Source organism: Bos mutus, chromosome 23, assembly GCF_027580195.1.
Source record: "Bos mutus isolate GX-2022 chromosome 23, NWIPB_WYAK_1.1, whole genome shotgun sequence".
Classification (NCBI taxonomy): domain Eukaryota; kingdom Metazoa; phylum Chordata; class Mammalia; order Artiodactyla; family Bovidae; genus Bos; species Bos mutus.
This window is the reverse complement of record NC_091639.1, coordinates 37861937-37889814: the sequence shown is the minus strand read 5'-3', so window position 1 is coordinate 37889814 and position 27878 is coordinate 37861937. Positions and strand designations below refer to the sequence as shown.

Sequence of the window (27878 nt, the reverse complement as noted above, 5' to 3'; positions counted from 1 at the left end):
CATCTGTTTCTCTTATTTGGGCATCTCCCCCCATGGCACAGGTTTCATTAAGTAATTAGCAGAGGAGATGTAAATTTCTTATGCAGACATGATGATGATCCTGTAGACTGCTATTTATTTCATCAGCTTCTAATTAAAACACTAAGTTGACTTGTGAGGAAATGCCAAGGAATGGTTTGCTTCTCCAGGAAGTTACATATAACACAGTCACCTTCCTGGATGGCAGCTTGTGGAGGGTGGTGAACAGTCCCTTGTGGTAGGGGGCATCAGAGGGCACAAGGATTCCACTCCACTTAATAGACCACTGACTGAGTGCAGGGTACGTTGGTATATTCCAGAATGCTGAGGTTGTGACTCTTTTAATGTCTAGGAGTGATTCCTTGGTTCTGAAAAATGACACATTCTGGTGAACCTTTCATCTTAGTTTAGACTCGCTGAGGACCGCTTGTTGTGACTCAGGCTTGCACCGATGCAAGCGTTGCCTCTCAGAGGACTGACTAGCGCTGAGTGCTGTTCCCTTAGGAGGGCCTGTGCAGTGCCACCAGAGGCTGTTGGCAGCATTGAAGACCTGCCTGCCTACCTGTTGTTTCAGGAACATCCCCTGCACCCTGCCTTCCAGAGCAAATAGCGGTGTGGCCCTCATGTGTAAAGTGGAGCAGGTAAAGGAGAAGTTCAGGACGGGGCCATGCAGACTTACTCCTTAGTTGTTTTTTTTTTTATTAAATGTTCACTGGTCAGACAAGATGGGGAATCAGAAAAAAAGAAATCAGGCTTGGACAGGCGTATCCTAATTTGGGGGTTTCATCGACTGGGTTGTTTGGTGATGATCAATGATGATTATGATTATATAAATACGAATTCTGTTTCTCAATCTTAGAAATCATATATTAAAAAATACTATCTTCACAGATTACTGTCTTATTTGCAAATTGTTAGCCATTGATCATATTGACATATTGAAAGTAAATTGTTTTCTTGTAGCAGAGGCTTGCTTTAGAAATGGAAATGGGTGCTATATAGGTAGACATCACATTTGACAGTTTGGAACAGACTCACTTTGGAGACAGCTTTGAATGTGAACATTGCATTTCCAGACACAAGCTCAGTTGTATCAGATCGCAGTGCAAGTGAAAGAAGATCCGAGTGTCCCTTCCTTCTTAAAGATGTGCTAGCATCATGTCATGGCCCTCTGGATTTTAGCAGCTTAATAATGCAAAGGCTGCAGCCACTTCCCCTTCTTGTGTGGACCCTAATCTCTCTCCTCACCACCCGCCCCCGCCCAGAATTGGGGGATAATTTCTTACATAGATGCTCCAAATGTAGGACCTTCTCTCAAAAAAAACTCCATTTTTCTGTTTCGATTTTTACTCTAGAATTTTCTGTTTTTGTCACCCAATGGAAAAAAGTCTAAATAGGGTTATTAATACAAATAATGCCTTGGTTGGTTGGTTGGTTTGTTTTTAAAAAGGACCCCTGGAGAGCAGTGTGGCCCCTGCCTGGTATATTTCTTTTGGCAGGCTGCTTTGTAATGATTTACATTTAGATTGTTGCTTGTTGCTTTTGTAGGGGAAGAGGAGGGGTCTGGTATGTCTGGCTGCCTCAGTGCTCACACCGGCTGGGTTTGGACAGCTTTGCTCAGCAGAGCTGGGAAATAGGCTGAACTTGGCTTTCAATTGTTTTCATCAAAGGCCTTGTTTAGTTGGTTTGTATTGGGGGAAAATGTCATGTAGGACTGCAAGAACTAAATGAAATGAGAAATGAAGTTTACAATTGCTGCGAATGGTGCGTGCCTTCTGAAAGTCAGTGTGCGGTGCGGTGGGATGGCGGCCGTGAGGAACCATTACAGTTGTCCCCATTGGGGCCAGTAAGTGCTAGGGCGACATGCAGCCTCCACTCCACACAGAGCAGGGCTGGGAGAGGGGTCCAGGTGGCCTTCACTGAAACACCGCCAGAATTCCCTGCAGATCCGGTGGGTAAGACTCTGAGTGTGCTTCCGCTGCAGGGGCCACGGATTCAGTCCCTGGTTGGGGAGCTAAGATCCTGCATGCTTCATGGTGCGGCCAAAAGAAAAAAGAAGTGCAGCTGACAGCCTTCTGGTTCTCACTGGAGCCACAGTATATAGAAAATCAGGACTGCCTAAGGAGAAGATTCATTCGTGAAAGAAATAATGAGTTTAGGCAAAGAGGGCGCATTAGTGAATAAAGCAGGTGAAACTTGCTGCCCTCCAGGAGCTTATGTTCTCCTGGAGGATAAAGTGAAAAGATAGTGCTGTGGAGGAACAAAAGGCAGGAAGAGCGGGCAGGAGTGGTCTGCATAAGGTTTTCAGGGAAGAAGACCTCATTGAAAATATTGCTTAAAAGACTTAAGGGGTGAGATCCCCTGTGGATCTGGGCAAAGAGTATTCCAGTCAAAGGGAACAGAAGGTGCAAAGGCTCTGGGGTAGGAGACAGTCGGCAGGCCAGCGTGGATGCAGCAGAGGGCAGGAGCAGCAGGGGACAGGGCCAGAGGAGGGCCCGCCGTGCCGGGCCTTCTGAGTGCTGAAGGAAGTATCAGAACTCCTCCAAGAAAGGGAGCTGTTAGGATTTTGATCAGGAGAGTGAAGTGATTCTAACTAGATTTTTAGCAGGGTTGCTTGGCTGCCTGATGGAGAATAGACTGTAGGGACAAGGGGAGGGCAGGGAGACGGGTTAAGAAGCTACTCTGCTAGGCTGGCAGAGATGGCGATGGCCTGGAGCAATGTGGTGGTCGTGGTGGGGTGAGAACGTGTGGGATCTGGGTTTGTTTTGAAGGAGATCGTTTAGGAGACTCTCTTTCAGAGGCGATTCAGCACAGGTCACTTTGGAGCCTTGGCGAGAGGTGCATTGTCAGTATGCCGTGACAGTAATTCCAGGAGCGTAGAGCCCCACAAGAGCTGGCCCTTTTTTTGTTTTGAAGGCAAGGTATTTACAGCCTGCCTGTGACATAACTTCAAACTTCATTTCATTTTACTTTTTAAAGTTATACAAAACAGTTGTTGCACCCTACACCACCAGCCCCCACCACCTCTGCCATCTCCCACCCACTAATTTGACTCCAGCCCTGGGGTTGTAGTACCAGGCTGTCTCTGCCCACCCCATGAAGGAGGCCATGGAACAGCTTGCTTGAGAACAGGCAAGGACACTTCTTCCCTCTCAGTAAACTGGAATAGTCTTCAATATTAGAGCCTGATTTCTTGTGCATTTAGTTGTGCATAGGAATAGAAATGTATTTTTACTAGAAAAGATTATGGATCTGCCATGAAAGACTGATTTTAGGTACAGAATTGTGCTAAGTATGGTGATATAAAGAAATAGTAGACATAGTCCCGTCTCTGGTGAATTGTAGTTTACTTGAGGACAAAGATCCCAGAAGAGATAACCAGTACAAGCAGTGAACAGTGAGGACCCAAAGGAGGGGTACAGAGAGAGGGGTCCTGTTTCCAGCTTGAATGGTCTCCTCGTCAGCATGGCTGTTATAAAAAATGACATAGAACTGATGTTTGCTGAGCCACCCCACCCTCCTCGCTCAGGCCTGGCTCATGAGAGGTCATCTTTGAAGGTGCACGCTTGTGACAGTCAGAACTGGCTCTGGCTCACACAGGTCCGGCGCTTGGATAAGGGCAGTAGCCTGGTCTGCAGCGTGCCTGGCAGGAGATTAGCCCGCTCTGGCTCGCCAGGCCAGGCACTAACCCTGACGCCCAAATATGTTGTTTTGTGCAGATTCACAGTCTGAGAATGAGGCTTCACCAGTGAAACGGCCACGACTACTGGAGAACACTGAACGATCCGAGGACACCAGCCGGTCTAAACAGAAAAGTCGACGTCGGTGCTTCCAGTGCCAAACCAAGCTGGAGCTGGTGCAGCAGGAACTGGGATCGTGCCGCTGCGGTAAGCATCCAGCGGGGGGTGTTAGCTTCTGAGAGGCTGAGCTCCTGGCTTCTCCCCCTGAGTACCTCCCTGCAGGCTGTAGGTTTGGAGCTCAGGAAATCGGGAGTAGAGGAGTATTATTTCTAAACACCCCGCGTTTCCTTCAGACATAACAAAACAGGCTAAAGCCTCCGCGGCCACTCTTACACATAGCTCATTAGCGTTGCGCTGTCACTGCCCTCGGCTCCACTGCATATTCCCGTGGTTCCTTCTCATTGATGACTTATTTGGAAGTTAACCAAACCCAGTGAAACTCTGGGATATGTACCATAAAATTCATATATTAATTCTGAATGAGCTTCTTGCTATGTATAATAAATGGACGATTTCTCCCCCATATCCCTTTTAAATTAAAGTTTGACTAGAAAATTATTTTCCTTGAACCATAATTCATTGTCATTTAACCTCTTGAGATAGCATTAAAGTAACCTTTCCTTTGGTGTTATTCAGTGTAATACCAACTCTTAGAGTTGCTGCAAAGGGGTGTCCTTGTTAAAAACTTCATGCCTGCCCACAGTGGAGCAAAACTTAGAACGTTTCTTCTCCCTCTGACCACATGCATCACGAATTGTGTAGCTGTGTTTAGGCTGACTGCAGTGTTTCTGTATTGTGAAAGTATGGTTTGGGACAGAGTTCTCATCAGGCACGCTGGCTCTGGCCTCTAAGAACCCTGTATCCTTTCCAAAGCTCAGGAGTGAGCTTGTGCCTGGGTGGCTGTAGATCTCCTGTAAGCACTGCTGCCAGTACTCAGGACTAGGTGGCTCTCCCGGCAGTCAGTCACTCAAAGCCCTTCATCTTGCAAAGAGATGGTCTTGGCTGCTCCTTATCCCTCAATTACCTGCCCTGTTGGAATTGAGGAGGACAGGAGGGCGTTCCAACATCTCATGGAGACAAAGTAGGAACTCCTTTCCTGTCATGACTAGAAATCTGTTGCATACTGTGGTGTGTGGTACTCGGCAATATCAGAAACATGCTCAGCTGTAGAACGGGGACTGGCATGTGGAGTCTGGGCGTCACCAGAGAGGTGCGGCCCTTGGCCTGACATTGATTTGTCCTATACAGCATTTGTGTGAGAGTGTGGGGAGAGAGGTGGGATGAGACGTCGGTGGAGGCCATGGGCAGAATTTTCAGGCCTCGCCTGTTTTCCCTCAATGTGGCGCAGGTGAGCCCAGAACCTTACTCTTAGGTTGTATCTTGATCAGCCATGCTGTAACGTAAAATTCTTGACGAGGTGCTGAAGGAATGCTGTGGTTAGCTGAGGAAACTCTGGGATCTGCTGGCTAACCAGCTTTGCCCACAGTGGTCTGTCTGACCTTTTGTTGTCTGCACATTCTTGCTCTGGTCTTACGTGGCCCTTCGCGGGCTTCAGCAGTTCAGTCTGTTACCAGTGTTGTAAGGCTCCCCTGACCGTTTGCCTGTTGCTTTTGTAACACAGGCCTTTGGGGATTCCTAAATTAGAATCATGGGATTTTCCTGTACCTTCATTCTTCTTTCCTTCTTGAAAGTAACTGAATCCTGGGTATTACACGGGATTTGCCCTAGTGGGTCAAGCAGTTGGTCCATCCCGTGAACCGCCTCGCCTCTGGCAGTGGCTGATATCTCCTCTCCGCCTCAGGTAAGCAGTTAGAATTCACAGATTAGCGCTGAGAGACCCAGAGGTGTTGTTGCCGAGTCTCCCACTTTGTCCTTGAGCTTTGATGCAAACCGCCCATTTCCCAAGGCCGTAAGCACCCAGCTGAAAGGATCTAGAAGTGCATGTTGGATGGCTTCATGTGTCCCTGGAGTGAAGCCAGCTGGCCGGTCTGGTAAGCGCAGATTCCCCTGCCGCACTCGCCACCTCTCAGCAGGAGGCTGGCTTCTAAGTAAGTGCCGATCCGTTTGCCACAGACATGCGTTCTTTTCAGGTGATGTAACACGTGTCCCTTGGCTTGCGCCCCGTTTTGAGGGTCTGCTTATAGAGATTCGATTTTTCTGCTGGAGACAAAGCCCTGAGCTTTCTGCAGTCTCTCCAGATGTAGCCTTCCTAGAGAGAGCTGAGCATTCAGTTGGACCCACAGAGAGCATCACACTTACGTGCCCGGAGAGATGACTGAGTCAACTGCCACACTTGAAAAGACAAAGGACAGCGATGGGAACACACACCTCTAGGACTGTCCCCGATGAGTAGCTTGTGTTCCTCCTCCTGTCTGCTTGGATCTCTCAGGGAAAGGTGAGTTGTGTAGTTACTTCCTTGAGGCTGCACAGAGTGCTGGAGAGACATTGAACTGCCCAGGAAGGTTTTAGAGGAGGGGAAACAGTAATTTACTCCTGAAAGTGAAGACTCGGGAAGGCAGTTTAAACTCAAACAGAACACCTCTCCACTGCAGAAAGCCTTTATATATATATATATATATATATACATTCACAATCTTTTTCCATTCCCCTTCCACTCTGTACAGGTTATTAACTGCTGACAAGAAATTCACATCTCATAAATAATGCTTAAGAGCCATTGCTATATAAATTGAATGTGTTATGAATTGTGATGGGCCTTTTTGTAGCATTCGGTGCCTAGAGCAGGAAGAACAGAGGATGTCATTTTCATTAATTTCTAATGAGGTGCCAATTAAAGACAGGGAGGACGCTCCGAAGGGAAGAGTGGCCGAGCTCCCCAGAATCCTCCGCCTGGGGCTGTCATCCAAACACTGCCAGCAAGCCTCCTCTAAAAATTCCATTAAATCACAGTCTCATCGAGAGCACACAGACACATTCAGCTCCCCTTTGATCTTCAAAAGAGCAATTTGTAAGGCGAGTTCTGAGCCTTCTTACATAGGGAACAGCTAGAGGTGATAGGAATTGTTAATTGCCAAGACACTCCATGGTCTTTCAACGAAGAGGTGAATTTTGAAGATGAATTCTCCTCTGCCTTGCTGTGACGAGATAACCTTTAAGTCAACAATACCAAAGTAACACCCTCTTCCTGTGAAATCTTTCTGGGTGCCAATTAGAAAAGGCATGTGGTGTGGCTGGAACGATACCCTGCATCCCAGTGTATCTTCAGCGCCTTAACTTCTCAAGATGGAAAACAACTGCATAAACATGGATTTATTTGTTTCATTTTCAGCTCAGTAGGCAGATTGATCAGCCCGTTGTCGTTACAGGGGCCTTGTCTCTCCCATTGCCACCTAGAGAGGGTTCTTCTGAAACCTGGCCATCCTCTTCAAACCTGGGCTGCATCACAGCCACGTGACTGCTGTGTGTTCTAAGCAGATCTTGCATGACGCGCACCACATGCTGCTTACATCGCTGTGCATTGCCTCCCAAAGCTGCAGAATTCATTTTTAAATACCAGTCTAAGAGCTTGCGGACGTTGTTGCTTATTTTCAACTGACAGTGACTTTAACTGTGAGCTGATAGCCCCCCTTTTGGGACAGCAGTGCTTTTACTAACCTCTTGAGTAATCTTGACTTCCTTTACTGCTTTCAAAATAAATTTTATTTTCACTTTAGAAACTCAAAGAGTGATGCTTTAGCTGGGACCTTTAGTTTATCGACTTCAAGTGCCTCAGTGGTCATTTCTGCCTTTTCACTGTCAGGTAAATTCAGCAAGTATTTATTGAGGTATGATTTTGTATCAAGCATTTCCTAGGTTTGTGATGGCTGTAGAAGCCAGAACACAGAGTGTAGGAGCTCATAGCTTAGGCCAGTGATTTCAGAGTGGGCATCAGAGTCGCACAGCCCACTGGGCCAGCGCTCCTGCCTTGGCGGGCCTGTGCCCGTCTGACAGGCCCCCGGTCACGCTGGTGCAGCTGCTCTGAGGGTCCCTGCTCTGGGCACTTCTCACTCTGGGAAGCCTCTAAAATGTAGACTGGCTGGGCCTCACACTGAACATCGAATCAGAAAGAGTAACCGGGTATTGCTTTTTAACTTTTCAAAAGTTGAAAGCTCTTTCCTAGACTCTTTGAGAGCGAGTTGAAAACACTGTAGCCCTTTATCCCTGTAAACTCCAGTGAGTGTTTTCTCAGGATAATTATTCTATATAACCGTAGCACGGTTACCAGCTTTAGCAAACTGACACTGATGCTTCTGTCAGACCTATTGTCCATATTCTAGCTTTGCTAGCTGATCCTGTAATGTACTTTGTAACAGCATTTTCTGCCCTCTGGTATGGAATCCAGTCCATGGTCAAGTATTGCATTTAGTTGTCACGTCTCTTGAAGACTCTTAAGTTGTTTTCATTGCCTTTCTTTGTTTTTAGTGATCACTGGCATTTTTAAAGAGTACATTTCTCTACCCCCTTCTCCTTACCCTTCCCACCCCCTCTTTTTTTTTTTTTAAATAGAGCACTCCTCATTTGGGGTTCATCTGATGTTTCTTCATGATTAGATTCAGATTACATATTGCTAGCCAGAATACTATGTGGACGATGATATATTCCCCTCAGGGTTCTACACTGAGAGATGTAATAGTCACTCAGTCGTGTCTGACTCTTTGCAACCCATGGACTGTAGCCCGCCAGGCTCCTCTGTCCATGGAATTCTCCAGGCAGGAATACTGGAGTGGGTAGCTATGTCCTCCTCCAGGGGATCATCCTGGCCCAGGGACTGAACCCGGGTCTCCTGCATTGCAGGCAGATTCTTTACCACCTGAGACACCAGCAAAGCCCCTACATTGGGAGGCATGGACATTTATCTGCCTCTCATTATTGATACATTAATGTTGATTCATTCACCTTGTCTGGGTGTTGTCTGATGTCTCTAAAAATAGTGTGTTTTTGCCATTCTAACTAGTTAAGCATCTGTGGGAAATCCTTTGACTATATAAATGTCCTAATCCTCCTCAAAACTGTCTCCTAGATTTAGCATCACTGATGCTTCTTGCCTGAACCCATCTCTACTGTGATGGTTGTGCAAGGATGCTCTTCTGACTCCAGTCCTCTGCATTCAGCATTTGCATCCTTCTCCCGTACTTATCTCTTGTTGATATGAATTCATGGGGTTTTATATTTTTTCAGTGGTTTATAATTCACTGCTGTACTTAATTATTTTGTTGTTCAAATTGTCTCAGGTTTGGCCAGTGAAATTCCTTTGAGCTGAATTCCATGTTTTGTGACACGCCTCCATTTCTTTGAAAAGTGTTTCCTGCTCGCTGGCACAACTTGGTGTGTTCTGGGTGATCTTGTACTTAACCTTTGCCTCGTCCCGGCATCAGCTAGTTTTCCAAGGATCCTCAAGGTGATTTAAATATACACTCAAAGTGGGAAATTTGCTGGTCCCAAGTGGAAGGCAGTCACATGCACGAAATAACCGGCATCCAGGCCAGCCTGCCACGAGCTTTAATCATGGTGCACGCCGTATGTTACAGGGATCTGGGGAGGGAGAGGTTAATTCCAACTGGCAGACTCTGGACAGGATTCCACAGTCGGGGCATAAGAGGAAGGGTGGGACTCAGAAGCGCAGAAGGAGGGACTGCGTGGGCCAAGCTGGGCGGTGGTCTGCAGGTGACCTCTGTGCGGCCTGCTGGAGCTTTGGGGTTGAGTGAGGAGAAACTGCTCAAAAGAGAGGGAAGAGATTCCAGATTCCAGTCTGGAGAGTGTGGACATTGGTTTGCAGTGAAAATCAGCGGTTTTGAATGTGGGCAATACTATCTAATTTTTTTTTTTTTTTTTTCCAGTTAAGCACACAGAAAAGCCCAGGGGGCTATTGAGTTCTTTTAGAGGACTGATGTAGGGAAGATGTGAACTGGTGCACACAGTGGAAAGGAATGTGCTCGCAGCACAGCTGTCCCCATCCTGGCGGGGACGGCCTGCACGCTGAACAGATGGTGGCATCCTCGGGTCTGGGCTGGGGCGAGAAGCTGCAGTGATTGATTATGGAGCCTGTAGGTGACCTGCGTCACCAGCATCACAAACCACCACAAATAAGCCCACACTTAGGCCTTTATTTTAACTCTCTTTCAAGTGTGATTTAAAATTGTCAGGACGTTTGGCATCCTGTCCTGTGTCTCAAAAGAATCTAAGGCAGTGTGTTCTTATAAAAGGCCTTATTCTATGGACAGAGTTCTAGATGGGGTCTGTCAGAAAGCCTATCCGGGGAAACTGGATAGGTGTTGGTTTGGCTGGTTAGGTGTTTTTGTTACTGCCGTCCAGTGTCGAGTACACACTCTGTGTGGCACGTAGAGAGTGCGGTGACCAAGATCCCAGCCCTGTAGGGGCTCCTGTTTTTTATCCCCAGTCTGGCGGTGAAAGGCTGAAGTTGTCCCAGCGGTTCTGGGGCAGCAGCTGGGTGTGTGTTTACCTTATGGTTCAAGGGAAGGAGGTGCTGCCCACCCTCCCCAAAGCAGAAGCAGCGGTAATGACGATAGAAAACTGTTGATGCAGCCTACGGTAGGCACGAGAGCAAAAAGGAGCTGACACTTTGAGGCAGATTCTAATAAAAGTTTCTCCCTTTGCTACTCTCTTCCTTTTACTCTCACTATCCTTTTACTTAAGCAGGAGTGTGCTTGTCCATATTCCCCATTTAATCTTTAATGTATAAGAGTTCTGGTCTAAAACCAAACAGATTAGTCCCTCTGCTGCTCTTGTAAATTGCAAGTTGAGGTGTTAGAGCAAAACAAATCAAACCTTGACTGAACACCAGCTCCATATATTTAGCCCGTTAGTTTGCTGCGTCCCAGAGACCCAGCGCACCATATGTCCTTTAACAAGACGAGAGAGAGTGGAGACACGAAGAGCCCCTCCCCAACAAAGGAGCATCAGAGACCAGGTTCTAAAATGCAGAATGCGCAGCTCACATTTACTGAAGCCTGTGTCGGTTCCCCACTCGTGCCTTACTGACAGGTGTACCAGTGGACTGTTGTCCCCTGAAGTGAATATTTTCCATCTGGTTAGCAAATTTGCAACTATCTCTATATAGTTCAGTCGTAGCAATAGCAACACAATAATAATTTTATAAAACTATTTGATAAAATTACCCTGTTGATAATATTTCTTTATGGAGAGGGAAAAAATGGCTTTATTGCAAAACTAAAGTAAATTTTTAAAATTCTACGAGTAAATCATTTCAGTTAGTTCTTTGCCAGTTAGTAAGGTGTGTGTGTTTTATAGATTTTTTGACATATAATTTATAAATCATAACATTCGCCTGTTTTAAAGTTCAGTGAGTTTTAGTAACTAAGTTGTACAGCCCTCACCAAGTTCAGAATTTAGAATACTTCCGTTACCCTCCGGAGTTCCCATGTGCCCCATTTTCAGTCAGCCCCTATACCACCCCAGTTGCGTTAACCACTGATCTGCCTCTGTTGGTATAATTTTGCCTTTTTGGAATTTCAGCATCTGTGGATTCTTGCTGCGTATGTGCAGTCTTGTGTGTCCACGTAGTGTGCTGTTTCTGAGATTCATCGGTGTTGTCACACATCAGTAGGTCATTCCTCTTTGATGTTGAGTATTATTTCATTGTATCAGTAGTACCGTATTTGTTTATCCATTTGCCATTTGACATACATATGGGTTGTTGCCAGTTTGGGGATATTATTAGAGCTGCTGTCAGTATTCACTCAGAAGGCTTTGTGTGGGCATATGTTTTAGTTTCTTGGGCAAATACGTGAAGGTGGAATTGCCAGGTTGAAAGGTCATTAACATTTTAAAAGAAAATCCCATCAACAGTGTATTAAAGGTTCCAGTTCTCCATAATTTGCCAGCATTTAATCTTGTCATTCTTTTTAACTCTAGCTACTCTAATGGTTGTGTGGTATTATCCCTCTCTTGTATGTTAATTTTCATTTCTCTAGTGACATGATGTTAAGCATCCTTTTCAGCTGCCTTTTGGCTACTCATATATCTTGTTTTCTGAAGACTCTGTTTATACTTCAGATATCTTGCCCATTTGGAAAGGTTTACAGAATTACCATTTTAACAGTGGTCTAACCCATGAAGTATTTTAGTTTGTTGATGCTGTTATAAATAGATATTTTTATTTTTAGATTGTTCTTTGCTGCCACTCAGAAATGCAACCAGCTTGTGTATATCATCTTTTATCTTGCAGCCTTACTGAGTTCACTTATTAGTTCTAAAAGTGAAAGTGGCTCAGTTGTGTCCAACTCTTAGCGACCCCATGGACTATATACGGTCCATAGAATTCACCAGGCCAGAAACTGGAGTGGGTAGCTGTTCCCCTCTTCAGGGGATCTTCCCAGTCCAGGGATCGAACCCAGGTCTCCCACATTGCAGGTGGATTCTTTACCAGCTGAGGCCACTAGGGAAGCCCAAGAATACTGTAGTGGATAGCCTACCCCTTCTCCAGCAGATCTTCCCAACCCAGGAATCGAACCAGGGTCTCCTGAGTTGCAGGCGGATTCTGTACCATCTGATCTACCAGGAAACCCAGAGTGAAGTGTTAGTCCCTCAGTCGTTTCCAGTTCTTTGTGACCCCATGAACTGTAGCCCGCCAGGCTTCTATGTCCATGGAATTCTCCAGGCAAGAATATTGGAGTGGGTTGCCATTTTTTCCTCCAGGGGATCTTCCCCAACCCAGGGATTGAATCTGGGTCTCCTGTATAAGAGGCAGATTCTTTACCATCTGAGCCACCAGGGAAGCCCTTTCCAATCTGTATGCCTGTAACTTCTTTTCTTGTGTTACTGTACTGGCTAGAATGAACCTCCTTGCCATTTCTTTGATCTCATGTAGAAAACATTCAGTTTTGTTTTGTTTTTACCGTTCATGTGTGATTCGGCTGTAGATTTTTCATAGGTGGCCTGACAGAGTTTAAGTTGTTACCTGTGGAATACGTTTTAGGAAACCACAGGAAATGTTCAAATACATTTTCCCCAGATGGTTGCTCTAGTCCTGGTGAGCTACCATGTGGCCTAACAAAGGTGTGTTTTAAAGAGTTTTTCTGTCCTGTGCTTAACGGTTGAAACACATGCTCTTTGTTCATGGTCATAACGTGTCTGTCTAGCTGTAGTGGGGAAACCTGTGACCTGAGGTCACTCCTCTTTTCTGAAGGCCAAAATCATAGCAGACACCCAAGATACTGTTCTGGGTTATTCTCACTTGAGGTAATGAAAGCAAGGCACACTGAGCAGTGCTTTGAAATGCTTTGTTTGAATTAAATGCTTTTACCACAATACAGAATCACACACACAGATTGTGGGTAATAGGTAATAGGATCACATAGCACCAGGATTAGAGGGGGCCTTAGCAATCATTCATCAGTCCAACCTCCCCCCCCTTGGGTAAAGGAGGAAACTAAGGCCAGAGAGATGGCCACAGCCTCATATCATACCTGTGTGCTTACGCGGGCTTTAATCTGAGACTCAAGGAGTGCTGAGGAGTTTCTGACCGAAAGGCTGCTCACCACTCCCTGCCCCCAGCACGGCTTTCAGCCCCCACTGAGTGCAGCTTCTCATTTCGTATCCTTGCCTGTCCCCCGCTGGACTTCTGTTCTTATCTCCTCTGAAGTACCCAGAAGATTTCTTGGCCTTTCTTTCCCCCAAATTAATACACATTATTCTCTTAACTTCTTCGTTCAGACTCCCGAACCTGGTTCAGGACTTGGGACTCTTATATGGATCATTTGCAGCAAAATGTCACCAAATTAGAGTAGTTGTGGTAAAAAATAGTATTTAGTCAAAATAATAGGATTGAAATACTATTTCTTTCAAAATAATAACAAATTGCTCACAAAATATTGGTGAAGAAATGTCCTTTTTAATGTCTTTTATGTGTGTAGTTATAACAGATTGTGTTCGGTACATTGCACATAGATAATCTGCTGCTGCTACTAAACACCCTCCGTCTTCCTCCTCATCTCTCTGACTCCCTCCGGAGTAGAACTTCCTAAGAAGCGCGGGCCTGAGACCAGCACTGCGGAGTGCCTGAGTAGCTGAGGGCACTTCTTCAGAAAGCACAAGTGCAGCTGCCCAGGCAGTTCTAACAGACCCCAGGGTTTCACACACTACCTACATGCTTCATAGCTCGTTTTTATAGGAATGCAAAGATAATTTAAGACAAAAGAGAGTTACTAGAAATTTCCAGTGAGGTCATCCACATCAGAGGTTTTATATCAGATCTAGGCAACTCCCTTCTCTCGCACTTGGAGGTTTGCGTCGTCTTCGTGTGTGCCACACGCCCTCCTCCGCTGCTCTCCACTCTCCTGTAGACCCTAAGCTCCCCAGAGGCCAGCGCCACGTGCTGCTCTGGCTCTCACAGCCCTGGCTAATGTGGCCTGGGTGGGCACCCCACCAGTATTGGCTGATAACATGCAAGAACAAGTCAGAAGTCAGAGAAGCGTGGCGCTCTGGCGAACCTCCGGGCTCTCTTTAGGGGAAAAGTCCTTTTGTGGTTGTGTGTGAAGGCAGGCCTGAGCAGGTGCATAGGAGAACGTCGGGGCTGGTCTCCATGGAGACTCTTGATGCCAGCGTACATGTAAAACCCGAGCTTTCCCCAAGGGAATAACTAGCTTAAAGAATAAGGTTTAGATAGAAAACCTTAGCATTATTTATTTTTACATACCTTTATCTGCCTTGAATTTTTATTGGTAGAGGGGGAGAATCAGTCAAGACATACATGCTGTCAGAGGAGCATTGCTTGCTTGGTCTAATTAAAATTATGTGATACGCTTTTGGCTTAGTTAAATACTCTACTTTGCAGATGGGTGTATTTGCCTAAGTAAAACCTGTGATTCATTTCCAGATGGACAAGATGGGCTCTTTGGAGGTCACAGAGACTGGCAGGTCACAGACCTACTGTGTGTAACCACACCAGTCTCCCATTGCTGCCTATCAACCCCATCACTCTCTTTACTCAGAGTCCAGGCACTGAAATGACCTAGAAGTTACTCATCTGGTGCCTGTCCAGCTTCCTGACCCAACACTGCAGAAATGGCATCAGCAGGGCCCTGGCAGGTAGTCCAGCCCCTGTGTAGGTCCAGCCTGGAGGGGTGAGGCCTGTCTTATTGCCAGGCAGCTTAGACTGACTAGGTGCTTCCTCCACTGCACTAACAAACACTGCCCTCTCTGTATAACATGCCCTTCTTTCTCGGCTCTCTGCCCTCTGGACAGACCTGTCACAAATCACCTTCCTCTCCTGCAAGCCATCTCCTCACGGTAGCTTTGGCTTCCCAGCACCCCCGATCCTCCAGGCCCAAGTCCATGTATGGGGCCTGGAGAACAGTGTGGGGGTGCAGAGGCGAGGCGGGGCAGGACGGCCAGGCTGGGCTCAGGGCTCGTCTCCACGGTTTGCTCCATCAGGGGCCCTCACAAAATCTGGATGTCTCTGTGATGAAACCTTTCCCCTGCTGATCTCCTCGTGGGGCCGCTCAGAAGCCGTCTGTGGGGCCCCCGGTTAGCCCCGTTGCTGGAGTTCTCAGAGCACACTCGGGCCGTCTGTCTGCCCTTCTCCACACCGTGAGCCCTGGAGGACAGGCTGATGCTGTGTTCTTCGGCTGCTCTTGGCCCTGCCATAGCACCTGGTGTGTGGTGCTGCCTCGGTGAGTGGATGGGTGAGCCCTGTACCACTGCAGCTGTGACCCTCTGGGTGCAGGAAGAGCAGCTTTATTTAGCACCTACTTTGCACTAGATGCCTGAAACCATGTTATATTGTGTGACCCTTAGCATGGGTGGACAGATGGTCCATTTTACAGAGGTGGAAAACTCAAGCTTTGAAGTCAAGCAACTCAGAAATATTAAGGAAGCAGCTGGCACAGAACCCAGGTCTGTTGAGCTCCCACCACTTTCTCGTGTTCCCACCCTGGGCCATGGGTGCCCTAGACAGCGAGTGTGTGACTGCAGGGTGCCTTGTCCCTCTTTGCAGCCGTGTGGGTCTTGGCTGCTCCTTGAGCTCTTCCCCACCTCAGTGATGCAGTCCAGTGACCGGTGACAGTTTATGTCGCCTTCTGAATGGGTTCCCTTGTCCCATGTGCCCCTTATCACTCACTGGGATATGACGCTTCTGGAGGACAGGCCATGGCGTTGCCACCTCTGTGTCCCCCGCTGCGCCTGGGTAATGTGAGACACAGCGGCACTTAATTCTTACTGACGTGTTCATTCCATTTTCTCCTGAGTGCTAATTCATGTCCTTGTTTTCCTTGAAAATACCTCCTCCAGGACACCTTAGCCAGTGACCTCTCCTCAGTGCCCCCGATTTATTACACGGAGCTGGAGCATATTGATTTTATTTGCAGTTGATTTCTTGCTTTGCTTCTTGTGTCCTTCAGCATTTTCCTCTCTGTGCATCTTTAGCTGTCTTTAAAGGCAGGAACTAGTGACTTTTTTCTTCTTCTTCTCTTCCACCCAGCCCCTAGAATAGAGCTCTGTAAACAGTGCACAGATGACCAATAAATACTCTTGACTCCTTGAGCCTGATAGCTCCTTTCCCTTCCTGGACTGACAGCCCAACACTGGAGTTTGAATCCTTTATTTATTAGATGAGATTTCTATAGCACCTTTCCTCTGAAGAGATCAATATCAATGAAGTTGGTTTCTGCTTCTGGAAAGTGCTTTTACCTAAGCAGACCAAGGTTCTGATATGATCACGTGAGAGTCCTTACACCTCGACTCTCGGGCCCTGGAGAGGCAGGCTCCAGGCAGAGCCTTGCCGCTTGCTTCAAGTTTGGCTGCCTATTGCCGGCAGTGAGCCCGATAAGACCGTGACCAGACAGCAACACGGGCTCTGCAGCGTCACTGAACGAGAACTTGCATTCGGGGAGTGAGGCGTTTTTGGAAGACTGATGTGAGAAGGCTGCCCTAACCGGAGCCCCAGGTGCTGTGATGGTGGGTCGCTGGCTCTCATTCATTGCCTGGTGTCACCCAAACGCTTCCGCCTTTGAGACTCCAAGTCACGCCACCAGGGAGCTGGGTCCTGGGGACAGAGCCACAAAGGGCCTGAGACCCAGAGACTCAAGTGCCGGTGAGGCGAGGAGGAAGTGCTGGGAGCTGGCGGGAGACACGCTGTCACACTGCACATGTGGGTGGTCAGGACTGACCGTGAGATCCGGGAGCAGAGTTCAGAGGCCCCAGACTGAAAGGGGAGAGGAGTCTGTCCTGTAAATTATCGAAGTGCCCTAAGTAGCTGCATCAGCTGGCTTCTCTAGAAGTTCCCACCTCTCCATGTCTCCTTGTTGGCCAGACGTCATTCCCATCCTGCTGGGAGCGAGGCGGAACCCAGTAGGGAATGAAGGCCTCTTCTGCGCTCTGAGAGGGATGGGGGCAGCAATGCAGAGCCCTCCTGGTGTGGAGGCTCAGTCCTCCAGACTTGACCTGCCCTCGAGCTGCCATCCAGAGAACACCCTGTGCTATGGGTCCGGAGTTAAGGCAACCGTGGTTACCGAGGCACAAAGAAGCGGGGAGAGAACAGCATGGAAGGGGCGGGGGCCCCAGCACGGGCTCCCGGGGTGGTGTGCACTGGGGAGGCCCTCCGCTTCCCTCCAGGGGCTTGGAGGCTGCGGTCTTCCTCTCTTGTCGCCTGTGGAGTTGTGCTAGGGCTACTCCAACCGTTCAGTGTACTCTCTGCCCCACAACAGTGCCTGGGACATGGCTGGATGACAAGAAACGCCCCTCTTTGCTTTGGGTGCCTCATCCACTGCTGTGCAGGTAACGCGTGCGTGCAGTGCCTGCTGCACGCCTGGGCACGGGTGCCTGGCCTGTGGACACCTCCCCCTGGGGCTGCCTCCCATTGCAGATGGCCAGGCCCGCTCCCCTTATTCCAGCAAGTTCTCTGGGGCTGCCAGGAGCGAGGTGGGGCGGGGGTGGCGTTTTCGTGCATGTGTCACATGCTCTTTTCTGGCCAGAGTTTCTGCAAAGTATCCGTGAAGATGCTCCTTGTGACGCCGGAAATGGGTTGTTAGGCCAAAGGGCGGGAGGTGGCGGGCAGAGGCTGCGGCTGCTGTCCTATGGGTCTGGGAGGCTTCGTCCAGTGGCGGCCCGCTTGTCCCTCAAGGAGGGGAGCGGGACTCTTCCTCCCTGGCCCGTGAGGACCCCCACCCTGCAGCGGCCAGCCTCTGCTCTGCAGTGGAAGATGGGAGTGCGAGTCAGCACACGATGGAGTTTGTGCATTCTTGTGATTAGTACGTTTGATGACTTGTGTTCTCTAGAGCCATGTATTACAGTGTTACAGGTTCAGAGGGGGAAAGTTCCAGACGTACAGATAAGGCCCAGCTTTGTGTTAATTCTCCTGCATCAATTACATTGCTTTTCCCTTGAACTGGATGCTACCCCAGGATTAATTTTCCTCAGAATCTGGAGTAATTGGCCAAAATACTAGGGTAAAATGAGAAATGTCAGGGGAAACCTACATGGTTATATCCGGTTCTCCGTTGTCTGTGCTCAGCTCGTTTGTGATCATGAGTTAGTTCCAGGAGAGCATCTAATGCCATCTTGGACGTTTCTGGGTTGCCTCTCAGAGTGAGCTCAGTGAATATAGGCTCATATTAATAATGGCAACAGAGAAGCATAATTAGGAAAGCAAACTTGGTACTGGAGGGAAAAACAAGGAATCCATCGGAAGCTGAGACCAGGCAGTGATCGTCTTGAGAGTGTGCCTGCTCCAGCTGGTCCCCAGGGCACCAAGGGCCAGCCACGCGGCCTCCCGTGGGCCTCCTCCTGGTCCCCAGGGGCCGGGGGTAGGCCGCGCGGCGCTCAGGGTCTTCTCTGGGAGAGGGGCCGCGGGGCACAGGCACCAGGGTTAAATGTTCTTTTTACTGCTGAAGGTCCTTTTCTTTGTGTAAAATGTTGACTCAGATTATTTATTCATTCTGCGAATCTTTATTGAGCTCCCGAGGAACAGAGAACAGAACTGTCACTGGCCCTGCCCTCGTGGTGCTTTCTTCTCTGGGGGAAAGATGCAGTCTGTGAGGGAGCAGGTGAACGAGAAGCTTCTGAGAGGAGTGCGTGCCGAGACGGACCGGATGTGGAGCCTGCGGGGCTGAGACACAGAAGCTGGGAGAGCCGGCCGTCCAGAGCACTGGGGAAGAGCAGCCAACCGCCCTGGAGGCTGGAGCTGCTTGGCGTCCGAATCTGAGAATCCGAGCGCACGTGTGAAGGGGTTGGGGGCTGGATGGGCCGGGAGGCCTTCGCAGGTGTCAGAATTTTATTCTAAAAGTAGTGGGTAGGCACTGAGGGGTTTACGCAGTGAATTTCATGATGGGATTTATGAGTTTAAAACAGCCCTCTGGGACCTGAACACAAACATACGTGTATGCTCAGACTCTCCAAGGTGTGTCAGAGCTGGTGGTTGCTTTGCCTCTGGGTTGGTAACTGAGAGAATGGGATGGGAGACTGACTTTTTGCTGAATATCATTTTATACAAACTGAATTTCTGTTATATTCACATATGACCTATTAGAAGAGGAATTAATTAACTAGTGTGAAAAAGTACATGTCAATTCAATTAGCCTTAAAAAAAAAAAAAAATCCGTCTGAGAGTGAGGGAGAAGGCTTGGAGGGCGTGGAGACAGGTGGCGGGCCGTGCCGTGGGCGGTCGGCGGCCCCGTGGCCGGAGGCGGAGGCCTGGCTCCCCGCGCCCCGGGCCTGGGCCTGCTTGCTGTTCCGTCTGCGTGCTGCGCTCACTCCTGCCACAGGAGGTTGTTTCAGTGTCTTGGTTATTATAAATAGTACTGCTGTGACCATTGGGGTGCATGAATCTTTTGAAAGCAGTGGAAACCATGGTCTGTAACTAACCTTTGAGTGAGCCGCACACCGTTCTAACCATTGGAGGCATGTCATGTGGTCAGTTATAGAGGCAGCCTTTTTGCTTTCATGAAATCTCGTCAGGAAAACAAGTTAAATGGAAAAAAAAAAAACCTACACAAATGACCCGAAAATTATAACTGTGACTAGTGATTGAAGGAAAAGTCCAGGAGATGAAAGCATATAATAGGTCCCTAGCCTAATCTGAGGCTCCAGGAAGATCTTCCTGAGGAAGAGCCGTTGAAGCCAAGACCTTCAGGATCAAGAACGCAGTGAGGTCCCTTTGTCTTGAACATGGAGTACAGGGGTGGGTGGTGCGAAGAGCGGGAGGCTGCCAGGAGCAGAAGTGCTAAGGCGGCTAATGACCAAGGCTAAATGAGAGTGTGCTGCACAGGTCGGGGTGTGTGGGCTCACTCTGCCTGCTGCAGGAGGCTGGGCAGCGGCCTGGGCGTGAGGTACTGGTGGTTCTGACCAGGTGGCTGCTGTGTGGATGGGAAGAAGAGAGTGGATTTGGTTTTTAGAAGCAGGATCCACAGCGCTTGCTAACTGAATGTGAACGTTGGGGAGGATGCCGTGATGGCTCCAGGGTCATGTCACAGCCATTGTCTGCGTGGTGGCCCTGTTCTCCTAGGTTGGGGGACACTGAAGGAGGAGGTGTGTGTTCCATTTTGGACATCTTACAATTGAGGTAGCCAAGATAGCAAGGAGTTAATTGGATATGGCGGCATGGAGCTCCGAAGAGTGGTCTGGGCAGAGAGACAGTTCAGAGGGGGCAGCATGTGCAGTTAGAATTTAAACCTTGGGAGAGAACAAGGGATCCAGCACTGAATACTTCTAATATTTAAAGGACAGAAGATGAGGTGCTACCAGAGGAGAAGGGCAACACGGAAAACTGGGCACCACAGAGCCCATGGGGAGTCGGCTGTTCAGATCTGTCAGAACCAACTAGGGCCCTTGGGATTGAGAAATGTTCAGGTTCTGTTCATGGGGTTCTTTAATACCCAGACTGGAACTATTCGGTGAAGGAGCTGGGTATGAGGTCAGCTCCTCCCTCACATCTAGACAGGAAGTCTCCCAAATCCTGGAGTGGGCTGTCCATTCGGTGGGAGTTTCTAAGTATGTATAGTTTATAGTTGGACTTCAAATTTGAGCTCATCTCTTCAGCTAAAACATTTCTCTGCCGCAGAGTAAGCCTCTTTCCCTCCAGGAGAGGTGTGTTTAACCAACTTTAGCTCGCTTCTCTGGCCTTCTTCTCTCCACCCCACCCTCCTGCCACACACATGCGCACAGCAGATGTTGTGGGGCCTGTGACCTTAAAGCCCAAATTTGTGAAAATAGAGAAAAGCATGCTTGTACCCTTGAGGCCCTCAGAATGACCTTTTTGAGTTGTGTGGCGACAACAAGCACGAGACTCCCTTCGGGAAGCACACAGGACGGGTGTGGCGGCGCTGGCGCAGGAGAGGTGAAGCATCGTGTCTGCAGCGTCTCCAGCCCATTCCTTTCTCACTCGTCCTCTCTCACCAGCTCCCAGCCTGGCAGTCTCGGGAAGTAGACATGGGCTTTTCTGCACGCAGTCAGTACATGACCAAACTTGGAAACACACATGGTCTGCCTCTGCTTCAGAGAGAGGCTTGCAGACTTCTCAGCCATTCCTGGGAGAAGCCTTCACAGGAGCAAAGAAGTTGTTCCCTGCTGTCCTTGGAGAGTTTCCGCATCCCTTTCATGGGGTCCCTAACCACTGACTACTTTCCAGGCTGCCCTGTGTAGTCGTCATATATTTAATCAGGTTTTTCTAAAATTTGCATATCTTCAACAGAAATCTTTATTGAGCTTGTCAGCTTATGGCAGCGCATTTATGGTATGCAGAGGGGTTTGTGCAGAGGGACAGAGGAGACGTGTGCATCGCACACTCACAGGAAGATTTCCTTGTTGTCTCTCCTTTGTCATAGGAGACAGGAGCAGAGTGTAGACTGAGCGGCAGAGGAGGTGACAGGATGAGCAAGCCTTGCAGGTGGGGGCAGAGCGGGGGGCCCAGCCTTGAAGCCCGACGGGTGAGCGGGTCTTCCTCGAGTCAGGCTTCAGCTGCTCTGGCCCTTAATGTCTGTAACAACCCCATTTATTGGAGCCACGCCTGTGGTCTGAAAGGCTAGATGGCTCAGCAGCAGCCACATGGCTGTCGGGGCCGTGCAGCTGGAACGGAATCCAGCATTTGGGCTCCTTACTGGATTCTTCAGAAAGAGAACTTGAGTTTCCCCATAAGGGACCTGCCATAGCAAGGGGGCACTAACCGGAGGGTCTGTTGTATTTGTCCTCCCCCTTGACCCCAGCCTGTGGACTGGAAGGCCGGCAGAGAAAAAGGGGCGGGCGTTCCTCTCTCGCTCCAGCGCTGTTCTGGAGAGGCACGCAGCATCTGCAGTCTCATGTCCCGACGGCCCTGACACTCAGATGCCCTGTGACTTGATGGACTGGCTCTTGCCAGCGTAGCCTTCAGGGAGGCCTGGCAGCTGGATTGCCCACTTTGCCCTCGGCCACTCTTGGGTAGGACAGGTTCAACCCTTCTGTTGTCTCTGCTGCAGGTTTGGAGTTGGTTTTCTAGGAGCCCTCTGTTTGAGAAGGTCAACTCTACAGACAGGAGACTGTTGAAGGAGAAGGCCAACCAGTCAGGAGCCTGGGAGAGAAGGATGAGGTCTCCTCTGGAAAGCAGTTCCTCACGACTCCCCCGAGGCCCCCCAGGGTGGGGGCTGGAGGGGGGCGGGGGAGCTGTCCAGGAGTGCTGGCATCTTCTAGGGTTTTTGGATTTTGAAAACTGCTCTGGGTTCTAAGAGGGTAATGCTATGTGTTTTCAGCTACTGAAATAAAATGATATTTGAAACAGCAAGTCATTATTCCTGTGGCATAAACTGCCTTGAGCCATTTTCTTAGTTTTTAAATACATGCTCCTCTCTAGATAACACAGCCTGGTTGTGATGTGAGCCTGCAGCCAGCCCCCTTCTCCTCCTGCTCCGGGGGGTTAAAGAGCTCACAGAGGGAAATCGGGGTGGGGGGAGGTGGCTCTCACAGGTCCAAGCTGAAGGCAAGGGTTCCTTCCTGGGGCAGGTACCCAGCCCCAGGTCTGGCCCACTTTCTCTCCCACACACACACCGTTGAAAAACAGGCAGAAATGAGAGGTGGAAGACCTGTTCCCTGGGTGTCGGGTGATGGAAGATGTTCCTAGAAGTAGATGGGCATTCCCCATGGAGGAAGGGGGTCAGAGCTTTTGCAGGAATGAGGCTTGAAGGTTTGAAGAGACGATGATAAAGGAGACCAGGGTGGTGGGTTGTCTGTAGCTGTGCACACCGTGCCGGGAGCTCCATCACGCTGGGCTGTGATGCACACGCCTCTCGGGGCCCGCGCCCCGGCTCTGCGCGGGCTCGTGTGCCTCGGCCTTCTGTCACAGTGCTTTGTGTTGTAGCATTTAGCTTGTGTTTAACTTGATATTTTAATTGATTTGGAGGAAAACAAACACTTGTGTCTGTTTTAGCGCTGCCTGGTGGTGTTCACTGGTTTTCATTAAACGGGTGAGTGCACTGCTTGTGTGCCAAGTCGCTTCAGTCGTGTCCGACTCTTTGTGACCCTGCAGACTTGTAGCCTGCCAGGCTCCTCTGTCCATGGGATTCCCCAGGCAGGAGTACTGGAGTGGGTTGCCATGCCCTCCAGGGGATCTTCCCGACCCAGGGGTCGAATCCACATTTCTTACGTCTCCTGCATTGGCAGGCAGGTTCTTTACTGGCAGCGCCACCCGGGAAGCCTGGTGAGTACATTGGGCTCTTGTGCAGGTTCTTTACTGGCAGTGCCACCCGGGAAGCCTGGTGAGTACATTGGGCTCTTGTGAACTGCAGGTTCTTTACTGGCAGCGCCACCCGGGAAGCCTGGTGAGTACATTGGGCTCTTGTGAACTGCAGGTTCTCCTTGCCCTTGGAAAACAGACGGACTGATGCCCACTTGGTGATTTACAGTGGCTTTGGTTCCAGCCCCCTGGACTGCATCCACCCGTTCTCTCCCCAGCCCCGCCGAGCTCTGTGTCAGCCACTTAGGGAGCAGGGGTCCAGCTCTGTTTCTTGGAGTGTGATTGCTCTTCCCTCCACTGTGTGAAACCGGTGATGGAGGAGAGTGTGAAACAGGTGCATTCCGTTCCCGAAACACCTGCATCTGCTTTGCCTGTACCGTGCCTGATAAAATGCATTAAACTCCTGTAATGCATTTTTGTGCTACAAATTCTGCCTTGGGCACTGGGTCAGTGGAGGCGGTGTAATCCAGGGATCACTGCTGGTGAGAGTGTAAGTGGCTAATGTTTTCCAACAAGCGTTCCTATAGCTACCTGCTGTTCCCAGCGCGCGCTTTTAAATGAGCTCTGAGGTCAGTTAGCCGTCCTGCATTTTAAGAAACTTCTGTGTTGTTGGAAAAGTGTGATTCTTTATAACGAGCTTGCCCAGTCATTTCAGATGTGAGTCAGGCATAATTGTTGTTTACATTGAAATGGACAATTCAGAGAGCAAATGGTCCTTACGGATGAGCTGAGATTTGGAGGGCCCGTTACCAAGGTGTCTCGGAGAGCTCTGGGAGGTCTGGGGCGGGCCGGGTTTGCTGTCTGAATAACAGGTGTCTGATTGTCCTCCTGCCGGGACACAGCTGCCTGGGGCTCGTCACTGGTGGGAAGCGTGCAGGGACGGGCGTGTCAGTGCAGCACGCTCACGCAGCACCACCCAGGGCCGCGCCCGAGACGCCCTCGCAGCGCCGCGCTCCCCCAGGCATGCCAGTGTTTGTAGGGTCTGCTGGAACCTCTGACATATGAAATCCAAATGAGCAAGAAAGTGTGCAACATTTCTTGTGAGTGGGGTGAAAACACGGAAGCACTGGAGCCGAGGCCCACCCTGGTCTGAGGCCTCCCTAACGTGGCCGTCTTGGGAGAGCCCCCAAGTGGGGAAGTTTGTCAGAAAACAGATGTTTAATTAAAGTCCGTAAGTATCCAGACCTGCGCAGTTTCGCCAGCTTTATTGTCTTTTTTAGCATTTACTTGGCTGTGCCGGGCCTCCTGTTGTGGCGCGCGGGATCTTTGATCGTCATGGGGCACGCAGCCTTAGCTGTGCGTGTGGCGTCTGGTTCCCCGACCAGGGATCGAACCTGCGCTGCCTGCGCTGGGCGCACAGAGGCTTAACCCCCTGGACCGCTGGGGAAGTCCGACTCCAGCTCTAAGTGGGGGTTTTTACTCCAAGATAAAGCCAATAAGCCACATTTCTATCTGGCAGGGTTTGAGTAAAAATGTCAGGAGCTCAGACTTTGTGAATTTTGGCATCGCTTTATCTGCTTTAGGAAATCCCATGGAAGAAAAAGACAGTTCCAACCCCCTGCTCAGTTCCTGAGGTTCAGAGGGAAGAGAGGCTGGGGGTCCCGGCCTCAGTCAAGGGTGGGGGCTGTGCTGCCTGCAGGTGGGAGGCTGGCTCGGCCCTTGGTCCTCCAGCTCCTCCACCCACCGTCCCCCCAACAGCAGGAACGGGGCGGGGTGCGGGGAGGAGGGGAGGGCCGGCCGACGGGCAGGGAGGAGGGGCGGGGAGGACTGGCTGACAGGTCTGCAATCTGGCTCAGGCCCTGGCCCTGCTGCCAGCAGTGCTCAGAGGGAGAGACCTGTCTCCTCTGCCTTGGGTGTTCTCTTGGGCAGTTATTGTCACTGATTTTTGTAAACAAGTGAGTGAAACAGGAAATACTGTTACAACTTTCATAGCACTTCTAGTCAGTCAGGTGTTGGTTTTGTATCATCTTTGCTTAATGGTGGCATCTGTCAAAACTGTTTCAGTCCTGGTGGGTGGTCTCACAACACCCACACCCGTCTCTCTGGGAGCAGAGGTGAGGTTTAGCTGTGGATGAAGGGGTCTGAGTGGAATGGATGACTTTCGGATGTTGGCTTTAAAAGCTGAAGTTTGGTTCCCACCGGATGAGCGCTTTTAGAAACCTGCATGTCAGACCTGTGTGAGTCCTGGAAGAATGCACCTCAGGTCCACTTTCTGCAGCTGGAGGCACCTTCACGTTTATGCGGCACCCGTTTCCACCCGCGAGCTGCCTCTCCGTGTGTCCTTCACCCAGGATGGTGTCTGGCTGGGGTGTGGGTTGTACTTTCTGCTCTGCCCTGTCTCTTGCTGTGCACAGCCACAGTCCCTTATGAGGAGCCCATGCCCGTCAGCCGCCGTGGTGACCTGGGCAGGCCTTTTCTTTGTCAAGCCCTGAGGGTGTAGCTGCTGGACCCCTTGCAGGGCAGCTTGGGGTGGGGTGGGAGGTGGGGGCTGGGCTGACTGACCCCACCTGTGCGGGTCTGGCCTCCCCCCTCACCCAGGATGGCCTGCCCGAGCCAGGCAGCATCGAGAGAGGGGCCTGGAGTGGGGGCCATGGGACACGGGGCTTAGCTGCTTCTGCACCCTCCCCTTTTCATCAAGGGCTCGTCCCGAGTGCTCTTCAATGCTGGCAAACAAACGCTCACCCTCGTTCTTGAGTGTTTTGTGCAGATTTACTAAGAACAGCTCTGGTAACAGAGGAGCCAACAGAGCCCTAACAGAGCTCTTTGGCCTCCTCCTAGGCCAGTATTTCGTGGGAAGCAGTGATCAGGGCTCCCAGGAGCCAGGCAGCTTGTGTGTATGGTACGCCGGGGGGAGCGGTTGAGGTTAAACTATGTTTAGCATTATGAACCATTTGTTTTTCAAAAACTTCTACCTTGGCTGTTTTCCTCTCTTTTGGAGGGTTGGCATTCTTATCATCATATTCTTTACTGCTTATGCCTCCCAAGGACTGTATATAGAGCTATCACAAGCAAAAGAGTAGAGTATTGAAGTTGTTTTTAAAACTACTTGACGCTGAACTGTGGGGCCATAAGGAGCCTATAGATGAAAATATATATGTATGTGAGTGAGAGTGATAATGATAGGTAGTATCGAAGCCCCTTTCGCAGCTGATCAGCTGTGTCCTTTCTGCTTTCTCTCCCCCTGCACGCTCCTTAGCCGACCCTCTCTGCAAAGGCCCCACTTGGTTTTTGATGAATGGAGTGAGGAAGCTTGAGTCTGGCCAACCCAAGACAGAGGCTGTAAACACCCTGTGCTATGAAACTGCTCCTCACTGAAGTAAGAATAATCTTGTTCCCCAGTAGCCTGATTTTGCATCTTTCCATGTGCCCAGCTTGGTCTCTGGAATTCCATCAGAGAGTAATTGAACATTCATGTCACTTGAGTGGAAACAGGTCTGTGGGTACCGAGAAAAGAGGATAAAGATTCAGCCCACCCACCAGTCCCCTGCCCCCTTTCCTGTATCCAGCAGTCCACCCCACCCACTGACACTTCCGAGCCCGTTGGCTGTTGTTGGTAGATGATAACCTACTCAGCATTTGGGAGAAGTTCTAGCATGTATCTTCCACTTGGTGGGCGATCCTGACAGGAGAGGGAATTGAGCTTAATTTATATCATCTACTAACCTCAGTGCATAACCTTGGGAAGTGAGCCTTCCAATATTGCCCCCAGACTTCTCCCCAGTGAATGCCATCTAATTTTTTTTTTTCTTTTTTAACCAGCTCTACTCCCACAATTACCTGTTCAGTAGTTTCCACATTTCAAAAATCAAAGCCAAGTGTCAAGGTGTGCCTGAGAGGTACACAGAACCTGCACAGAGAAATAAGGTGTTCCTGGCTGAGGAGAATCCCCAGGTGGGGGGAGAATATCCAGGGTTATTGTGGTCGTGGTACCCGGCTTCCTTTTCCAGACAGAACGCAGGCCCTCCGGTCCACCCATCGAGTTGGTGGTCGCCTGGAGTCGGCAGAAGGCGGGCTGCGGCGGAGCTGTGAGGGGGTGTGGTGAGACCTGAGCTTCTCCCCTCCTTCCCAGTCTGCCTTTGACTAATGAGGTGTTAGACTGAGCCAGGGCTGAGTTAATTTCAGGGCTAATCCATTTCCTGCTACTTTTATTCAGCCAGCACCATCCATCAGGAGGAGAGGAGAGCCCTGGGGACCCTCTTCTGCATCACCCCAATATCTTGAAGGCAGGGAAGGGCAGCAGGGGGCCTCCCGCCCTTATTAGAGATGCTGAAGGTGTAGAAACACGTTAAGCCTTGGCGACAGAAATGTCTCCACTCACTTCCGGCTGCTGTGCGGCTGGCCAGTGCCCCCACCCCCGCCTCAACCTGGCAGTCGCTTCTCCCTGCCCGGGTGGGCTTTGCTCCAAAAAGATGATTGTGCTCGTCAGACGAAAGATGCATATTGAGGCC

At 49.7% G+C, this 27878-nt stretch overlaps 1 protein-coding gene across 2 annotated transcripts in view; it reads left to right on the top strand.

The window, feature by feature from the left end:
- Positions 1-27878, top strand: part of ZFAND3 (zinc finger AN1-type containing 3) — a 328146-nt gene that overhangs the window by 296710 nt on the left and 3558 nt on the right. For both annotated transcript variants that reach the window (XM_070361351.1, XM_070361350.1), the window contains one exon: positions 3738-3905. In XM_070361351.1, coding sequence (XP_070217452.1) covers positions 3738-3905 — 168 coding nt within the window. The remainder of the gene's footprint in view (positions 1-3737; positions 3906-27878) is intronic.